Raw genomic sequence first — 9,226 nt, 5'->3', positions numbered from 1 at the left:
TCACCCAACGTCACAATAAAAAGTAACGTTATTTCCAACCGTCCAATTGGGTGCCTTATAATATCCGTTTGCAATTGCCCCAGGGTTACCACAGGTTATTGCTAGGCACAAAATAAAATGAGAAACGGTAGAAATGAGACCCAAGATTCCCAACAGATTTTCATTGCCAATCATAACTATTTATCACAAATATGAAATGCTGCTACATGTTTGCCCAGAATATCAGGTTACCTTAAATTTGGAATTCATTTTTCAGAATTATGCCATTATAATGCAGGGTTTTCTCTCATTTCGCATTACCTCACAGCAAGTAGTCCCTGTATTGAACAACATCAATCTTTGCTAGCAACCCAAAACATAATGGTTGGGGTTTAATGCCAACAAAAGGGTTTTCCCCCATCTGTTGGGGAACTGGTGGGAACATAGCGTCACTTTTGTGGGGAGTGCACTTCTGTGGCAAAGGCCCAATGTGAATTCGGCCAGTGTTGGGCCTTCCGTACCAGAATCCTCCAGGTGTTCGGAAATCTTTTTCCAGCAACTATTTGCCAATCAGAGGCTGGCAGCTCTCCAATGCCAGCAGCACCGCCAACAGCACTGCTGGTAATGCATTAGCCCCCTGCTTTCTGTGGGATACGACCCCCCCCCCCTTTCCTGATAACGAGTCCCTTAATAAAGGACTGACAACAAGAGATTCCCACTCCACGCCAGCCAAAAATCCCGAGAGTGTTTGCTGGGTGGTCTTTGGGAGGCACCGAAGAACCATGGCTCGTCACTGAGCCACTTCTGAATTCTGGTGGTTTCAGGGATAATCGCTCCCATGTGGCTCAATAGACACCACACCAGCAGCAGGCAGGATTCCTGACTTAGGCCCCACCTCTGAATTGGGGATAGCTTCACCGACGCTGGCCTTCATTCGTCTGTCCCCAACCCTCCCCGCCATCATGTGCCCTCTGACAGACTCCATTAAATACCCACCAGTGTTAGGCATCCACCTATTTTCTGAATAGTGGGAGAGTAGTAGCTATGGATGAGCAAAAGTATTAGATATCCAAGTACATAAGATATTGAAAAATAGTGCACAAGGTCCAAGACGTAATCAAAGTGGTGAATGAAATGCTGTCCTTAGGTTTTAGGGTGTCGGAACTGAAAAGTGAAGAAAAGGCCATTTCAACTTCCACAGTATTATCCCCTCTATCTCAGCACCAATTCTATGTAAATCAAGTTTTTGTCATCTCATGAATATCTATAACTTTCACTCAAGCTTGAGCAACAAATTAAAACAATCGTTGCCTATGGGCTGCATTAACACAACTAAATCAGTGGGGCACAAACACAGATCTAGATGGCTCATAGAATAAAAATGGAAGAGGAACAGAAGGGAATATGAGCCTGATTTAAGTATCGACCATTCACCTTGATTGCCTTTGTCCTTTATCGTCCAATTCCAACTTCTCGATCTCCCGAGTCCCAAACTACCTCTTCCCATCAGCTACAATTCCACTAAAGTTAGCACCACCCAAACTTTCCATCATCCACCATAACACGACTGTTTGCTCAACACTACAATCTGCAGAAAATCTAATTCTTCTGGGAGGGGAACGGTTGATTTCATTTCACACCTTATGTTCCTGAAATATGTAGTATTGAATCAAAGCCAGTAATATTTTTTGGCTCAGTCCAAAAAAAAATCAGAACTGCACATTCGAGGATATCAAAATACTGCAGGGAAGAAAACATGGATGTGAAGCAGCACTGCAGGACAATCCATTGATTGGCACGATCATTTAGTGCAAACAAGGCATTCACTTTACAAAAGAAGGAAATATAACTTACGTTCACAAGATGGAACCTCGCCATCCCATCCCTCAGCTGTACATTGCAGATAATCTCTACCCACCATTTTGTATCTAGAAAAAGGTAAGCAAGTCACCTGTATTAGTTACCTGAAAGTACATTGGGAAACTGATATAGTTTGCTGACCAGAGAAGAAATTAATGTCCACAAAGGAAATATCTGTTCAACCATCTACAAACTCTGCTAAGTGAAATCAAGTGTGGGACGATGTCAGCAGAAACATGAGTTGGAATCAAATGGAATTGCAGTGTTATGAAAAACAAAATCTGGCCAGACTCCATGGTGGGATTCTCCGAGCCCGCGCCGGGTTGGAGAATCACCAGGGGGGGGGGGGGGGGGGGGGGGTGAGAATCCCGCCACGTCGCTCTGATGCCAGGCTGCCGATTCTCCGGTCGCCGGTCAGGGGCTGTTTAAAGTGGCCCCCGTGGCAATTCTCCGCGCTCGACGGGCCGAGTGACCTCAGGGGCGTCATTCTCCGACCCGGCGGGGGGTCGGAGAATGGTCGTTGGCCGCCGTGAATCCCGCCCCCGCCCCCGCCGAAGTCTCCGCTCCCGGAGATTGGGCGGGGGCGGGAATCCGGCCACGCCAGTTGGCGGGACCCCCCGCTGGATTCTCCGGCCCGGATGGGCCGAAGTCCCGCCCAGAAATTGCCTGTCCCGCCGGCGTAAATCAAACCTGGTATTTACCGGCGGGACCAGGCGGCGTGGGCGGGCTCCGGGGTCCTGCGGGGGGGGCGCGGGGCGATCTGACCCCGGGGGGTGCCCCCACGGTGGCCAGGCCCGCGATCGGGGCCCACTGATCCGCGGGCGGGCCTGTGCCGTGGGGGCACTCTTTCCCTTCCGCCGCCGCTACGGCCTCCACCATGGCAGAGGCGGAAGAGACTCTCCCCACTGCGCATGCGCGGGAAACTGACAGTGGCCGCTGACGCTCCCACGCATGCGCCGGGAAACTGGCAGCGGCCGCTGACGCTCCCGCGCATGCGCCGCATTTCCGCGCCAGCTGGCGGGGCGGAAAACCCTCCGGCGTCGGCCTAGCCCCTCAATGTTGGGGCTAGGCCGCCAAAGATGCGGAGCATTCCGCACCTTTGGGCCGGCGCGATGCCCGTCTGATTGGCGCCGGCTTTGGCGCCAGTCGGCGGACATCCCGCCGTTGGGGGAGAATTTCGCCCCAGAGTTCCACCGAGTCCCGTCGGCGTGGTTTACATATGGTCCCACCCGGCGGGACCTCGGCGTTCTGGCTGCGGGTGCCGTCCTGGTGGGGGGATCCGACTCCGCGGGGAAGGGGGGCCTCCAAGGTGGGCAGGCCCGCGATCGGGGGCTACCGATCGGCGGGTGTGCTCATTCCGGGGGTGGGCCTATGTTCCTCTGCACCAGGCCCCTATAGGGCTCCGCCATGTTGCCCGGGGGCCGGCGCGGAGACAGCAACCACGCGCATGCGCCGGTGCATTTGCGCTGACCTGCACCGGCCGTGACGCGCGTGCGCGGACCCGCGGCAGCCGTGTAGGGCCGGCTTTCGGCGCTGGAGCAGCACATAGCACTCCGCCGCCGTTCTAGCCCCCGAAGAAGAGGAGAATTACTGGGCCTGGAGGCCTATTGACGCCGGCGTCGCTCATGCCGGTTTTGACGCCGGTGTCAACACTTGGCCGCAATATCGGTGAATTCCGGCCCATATTTAGTACAATGCACAGGAGGAACAATGGTGTAGCCCGCCCACCTTGGAGGTAAATTACAATTAAATGTAAGCATTTTGAGGGGCCAGTAGATGGAGCCAGCCTGCACATATCTCTATATGTTTTATTCTTTAACAGAACATAGACATTGCTGGCTGGGCCAGGCTTAACTTTTATTTCCCATCCCAATGGCCCTAGAGAAAGTGCTTTGAGCCACCTTCATAAACTGGGGCAGTCCATGTGGTGTAGATACACCCATAGTGCTGTTAGGGAGGGAACTTCAGGATTTTGGCCCAGTGACAGTGAAGGAACGGCGATATATTTCCGAGTCAGGATTGTGTAGCTTGGAGTGGAATTTGCAGATGGTGGTGTTCCCAATGCACTTGCTGCCCATCTCGTTTCAGATGGTTGAGGTTTCAGGTTTGGAAGGTCATGTCGAAAGAGCCTTGGTGAGTTGCTGCAGGGCATCCTGCAGATGGTGCACACCATTCTTACTGTGCACCGGTGGTGGAGGGGGTTGATGTTGGAGGTGGTGGATCGAATGCCAATCAAGTGGGTAACTTTGCCCTGGATGATGTTGAGATTTTTGAGAGTACCTGCACTCATCCAGGCCAGTGGAGAATATTTCAGGAGGTGAGTTACTTCCTGCAGGATTTCCAACCGCTGACCTCCTCTGGTAGCCACAGCATTTATATGCCTGGTCCAGTTCAGTTTCAGGTCAATGGTAACCCAACAGGATGTTGATGGTGGGGGATTCACTGATGGCAATGCCAATGAATGCCAAGGGGCAATTGTTAGATTCTTTCTTTTTGGAGATGGTGATTGCCTGGCACTTGTGTGGTGTAAATGTTACTTACCACTTATCAGCCTAAGCCCGAATGTTATCCAGGTCTCGCTGCATAAAAGCACAGACTGCTTCAGTGTTTGAGGAGTCATGAATGATGCTGAACATTGTGCAATCATCAATAAATATCTCCTGATCTTATGATGGAAGGAAGGTCATTGATGAGCAGCTGAAGACAGTTGGGTCTAAGCCATTAACCTGAGGAACGCCTGCAGCGATGTCCTGGGACTGAGATGATTGACCTCCCAGAAACACAACCATCTTCTTTTGTGCTAGGTATGACTCCAACCAGTGGACAGTTTTCCCCGATTTTAGGGCTCCTATATGCCACACTTGGTCAAATGCGGCCCTGATGTCAAGGACCACACCTCTGGAATTCAGCTCCTTTGTCCATGATTGTACTAAGACTGTAATAAGGTAGCCTAAACTGAGCATCAATGAGAAGATTTTTTCGGAGTAATTGTCGCTTGATAACACAGTCGACGACCCCTTCTATCACTGATTTCTGATGACTGAGAGTAGACTGATTGGGTGGTAATTGGTCAGGTTGGATTTGCCCTGTTTTGTTGTGGGCAACTTTTCACATTGTCGGGTAGATGCCAGTATTGTAACTGTACTGGAATAGGTTGCCTGAGGTGCTAGTTCTGGAACACAAGTCTTCAATACAATTGCTGGAATGTAGTCAGGGCCTGTAGCCTTTGCAGTATCCAGTGCCTTCAGATGTTTCTTGTTATACTGTAGAGTGAATCGAATTGACTGAAGACCGCTGCGGCCTCTAAAGGAGGCCGAGATGGATCATCCGCTCAGCACTTATGATTGAAGATTGTTGCAAAATGCTTCAGCCCTGTGTTTTGTGCAGAGCTGCTGGGCTTCCCCATTATTGAGGGAGGGGATATTTATGGAGCCTCGTCCTCCAGTAAGTTGTGTAATTGTCCACCACCATTCATGACTGGACGTGGCAGGACTGAAGAGCTTAGATCTGATCCATAGTTTGTGGGATCACTTAGCTCTGTCGCTCTCAAGTTGCTTTCACAGTTTGGCATGAATGCAGTTCTAGTTGGAGCTTCACCAGGATGGCAGCTAATGTTTAGGTACCCGCCTGCACTGTTTCTGAAGCAGGATTGATGCCCTGAGTTAATGGTAATAGTAGAGTGGGGGATATGTCAGGCCATGAGGTCATAGATTGTAATTGTATACAATTCTGCTGCTGCTGATAACCCGCAGCATCTCTTAAATGCCCAGTTTTGAGTTGCTGGATCTGTTAGAAATCTATCACATTTAGCCACACAACACGATGGGAGATGAGGTCAAGTAAGTATTTCCCTCTTGTTGGTTCCCCCAGCACTTGCTGCAAGCCCAATTGGCAGCTTTGTCCTTTAGGACTCAGCCAGTCCAGTCAGTAGTGGTACTACTGAGTCACTCCTGGTAGTGGACATTGGAATCGTCCACCCGAGTACATTTTATGGCCTTGCCACCCGTAGCGTTTTCTTCAAGTGGTGTTGAACATGGAGGAGTACTGATTCATCAGCTTAGGAGATAATCAGCAAAAGGATTTCTTACCCATATTTGACCTAATGCCATGAGTCTTCATCATATCCAGGATCAATGTTAAGGGTTCCCAGGGCAACTCCCTTCAGACCAAATACCGCTGTGCCTCCACCTATGGTGGGTCTGTCCTAACAGTGGAACAAGACACACCCAGGGTTGGCAATAGTGGTTTTGTGTGATCAATCTGTAAGTAAGGCATGGTTCATGGTTCTGTGAACATGACTATGTCAGGCTGGTGCTTGATGGGGAGGCATAGTGGTATTGTCACTGGACTAGCAATCCAGGCACCCAGAATACTGCTCTGGGGTCCCAGGTTCAAAGCTCGCCACTGCGGATGGTGAAATTTGAATTCAATAAATAAAATCTGGTGATGACCATAAGGCCATTGTCGATTGTTGCAAAAACCCATCTGGTGCCCTAATGTCCTTTAGGGAACAAAATCTGCCATCCTTACCTGGTCTGGCATATATGTGACTTCAGACCCACAGCAAAGTAGTTGACTCTTAACTGCTCCCAAGAGCAATTATGAATGGACAAAAAATGCTGGCACAGCCTGTGATGCCCATTAACAAATTTTTAAAAACTTGTCTGTGAGACCACACTCCCAATTTTGGCACAAGCCCCCAAATGTTAGCAAGGAGAACTTTGCAAGGTCGACCAGGCTGAGTTTGCCATTGTCATTTCTGGTTCCCAGGTTGATTATGTCCATGGCTTCAGTAACACATTTTCCATCTTACCATTCATATTTCAAACACAGAATAAACAGCCCTGACCGTGATCAGTATGAAGACTTTTTTTTTTTTAATTGCCAGTGCAGCACTAAATTGGAAGCTTCACTCAGAACTCAGAAATGTGAAGAAGACATGGCCATTTGAAATTGTCTTGTAATTAAATATTAAAATAGTCTTTCACCAAAATTGTTCAGTAATTTACATAGTGAATCCTCACCCAATGTCACAATAAAAGGTAACGTTATATCCAGCTGTCTTATAACATCCATTCAGAATCTCCCCGGGATCACCACAGTTTAATGCTGCGCAGAAAATAAAAGATAGAAATGTTACAAAATCCCATAGTCTCTAACAGTTCTCTCATTGCAATTTAGGTCTTTAATTTGAAGATAATAAACTACCACCCAATTTCAGAGAATATCAAGTTACCTTAACTTTGGATTCCAATTTTCAAAATGATTAAGAGAATGTAGTCCTGTACTGCAAGGTGTTGAGGCGTTAATCACACAAAACCAACTCTGTTGGACAGGGCATGGGACTTTTATGCCTGATACCAGACTCTTGAAGTATTAACTCCACTCGGAACACTGTTGTGGCAGGAGATTCCCAGGAGGAATATGGAATCACTTTAGGGATAGCCTCAAATCGTCACTGAAGAAGTCAAACACACCCATAAACTTATGGAAATCCCAGGCTTTTGACTGATCTAAGTGGAAAAGGTTCATTCGGGACTGAGGCTTTGTCTGGAATACACCGTGCTGTTGGTTTAAACTAGATTGCCGGCAGGATGGGAACCAGTGGGTAGATTCACCAAGGACAAGTTCAGAGCAGGGAAGGGAGACAGAAAATTAGCAAATGACTCTGAAAGACAGAAGAAGCAAAGGTTAAAAAGCGTACAGCACAGGAATCTGTCAGTGTTCAAATATATGTATGTATTAATGCAAGGAGGATAGGAAATAAAGTTGAGGGTACAGATAGACACAGGGCAATGGGCAGGATTCTCCATTCGGGAGGCTAAGTGCTGATGCCAGGACTGAATTCCGAGCGGTTCAGGACATACAAATAGGCCAACACTCTGCCAGCGCAAATTCAGAGCATTTAACCGCTAGGGCAGGGATTCGCGCCAAAGAGGGGTCTCTGTGGGAGGGTCCCTCTAGTTAGGGGGGCTCTGTAGGAGGGTCCCTCTGGTTAGGGGGGCTCTGTGGGAGGGTCCCTCTAGTTAGGGGAGCTCTGTGGGGGGGGGGGGGGGTCCGTCTAGTTAGGGGGTCCCTATGGGTGTTCCTCTAGTTAGGGGATCCTTGTAGGGTATCCCCTATTTAGGAGGTCTCTGGGGAGTCGTCCCTCAGTGGGGCAGGAGTTTGCGCCAAAGAGCTTGGCAGCGGGAGCTGTTTTAAACACTCCATTTTACACACTCTCTGCAGCCACCAAGATGGCTCAGAGAAGACCTGCCTCCCGAGGTTGGGAATACAAGTTTTCCCCCTCACCCCTGTACTGTAAATCAACACCGATCCCCCCCACATTGCAAAGCAACCCCCACTCCTGGATTTTCAGGTGCCATCTTCCCCCAAGCATGGGGGTGACCTTCCCCTCCCCAGAGGGACCTCCCATATAGGATGACCCCCAGAGGCCCCTAATAAGAGGGACAATCCCCCAGAGACCCAGAGGAACCCCCTAACTCAAAGAACCCCCCCCCCCCCCCACAGGGACCCGCCACCTAGAGGGACCCCACACAGAGACCCCTAACTAGAGGGACAGGAGACTCACCAATGACCCCCAGCACTCCGGTCCACCAGCTATCTCCTCCTGATGAGCCCGGCAGCACTGACTGCCTCTGCCACCATCTCCCAGGCAGTGTTCAGGAGGGCAGGCTTGAATCTGCAGCCCACCCGAGGGAAGAGGTTGTCCCCCTGCTCCTGACTGCACCTCAGACATCCGACCTCAGGGGGCTGGTCTTCTCTGAGCCATCTTGGTGGCTGCAATGAGTGCGTGGTAAGTGGAGCGCTTAAACAGTTCCAGCTGCCAGACTCTTTGGCGTTAACTTCCGCCCCAGTGGTTAGAGCACCGGGCCTGGAATTGCTCAGAATTTATGCCAGAAGGGTGCTGGACAATTAAAATCTTCTGAATTATTCCCTGAATAGCGCCCCCAATGGTAATGCGAATCACACATAATTCAGTCCCAGTGTCAAAACCGAGGGCGTGAAATACCCAAATAGGAACAGAGTCCCGTGATGAACGGTTTAGCCAGGTGTTTCTTGGCGCTCACAGTTCCGAGAAACACAATGATATCTATTGAACCTTTGGTTCTATTCAGTGCCTCAGCAGGAAAAGCCCCAATGAGGCTGCACTTAGTCCCATTACTTTCACAGAGGAGCTCCGCTTGCCATTTCTAAATGGTGTCCTGACCTCTCGACCCCCCAATGCAACCTCCAAACGCTCAACTAACCTATAAGGGGGTTCTCGGGCCCTCCCTCCACACCTCACTGCACCTGCGGTTGAGTATGGGGTGAGGTACAAAGAGCACAAGGTGTGAGGAAGCAGCGGGGCATGGAGGGAAGGTGAGTGGGGGTGTGAATGGGGGGA

At 50.0% G+C, this 9,226-nt stretch overlaps 1 protein-coding gene across 1 annotated transcript in view; it reads right to left on the bottom strand.

The window, feature by feature from the left end:
* The window catches only part of LOC140394569 (sushi, von Willebrand factor type A, EGF and pentraxin domain-containing protein 1-like), a 116,040-nt gene continuing 106,814 nt past the window's right edge, over positions 1 to 9,226 (bottom strand). The window contains exons 16-18 of the mRNA XM_072481925.1: positions 6,864 to 6,948; positions 1,834 to 1,907; positions 1 to 101 (exon numbers count right to left, since the gene is read on the bottom strand). Of these exons, the coding sequence (XP_072338026.1) occupies positions 1 to 101; positions 1,834 to 1,907; positions 6,864 to 6,948 (260 nt within the window). The remainder of the gene's footprint in view (positions 102 to 1,833; positions 1,908 to 6,863; positions 6,949 to 9,226) is intronic.

Source organism: Scyliorhinus torazame, chromosome 17 (assembly GCF_047496885.1).
Source record: "Scyliorhinus torazame isolate Kashiwa2021f chromosome 17, sScyTor2.1, whole genome shotgun sequence".
Taxonomy (NCBI): Eukaryota; Metazoa; Chordata; class Chondrichthyes; order Carcharhiniformes; family Scyliorhinidae; genus Scyliorhinus; species Scyliorhinus torazame.
This window is presented reverse-complemented; position numbering and strand designations above follow the sequence as displayed.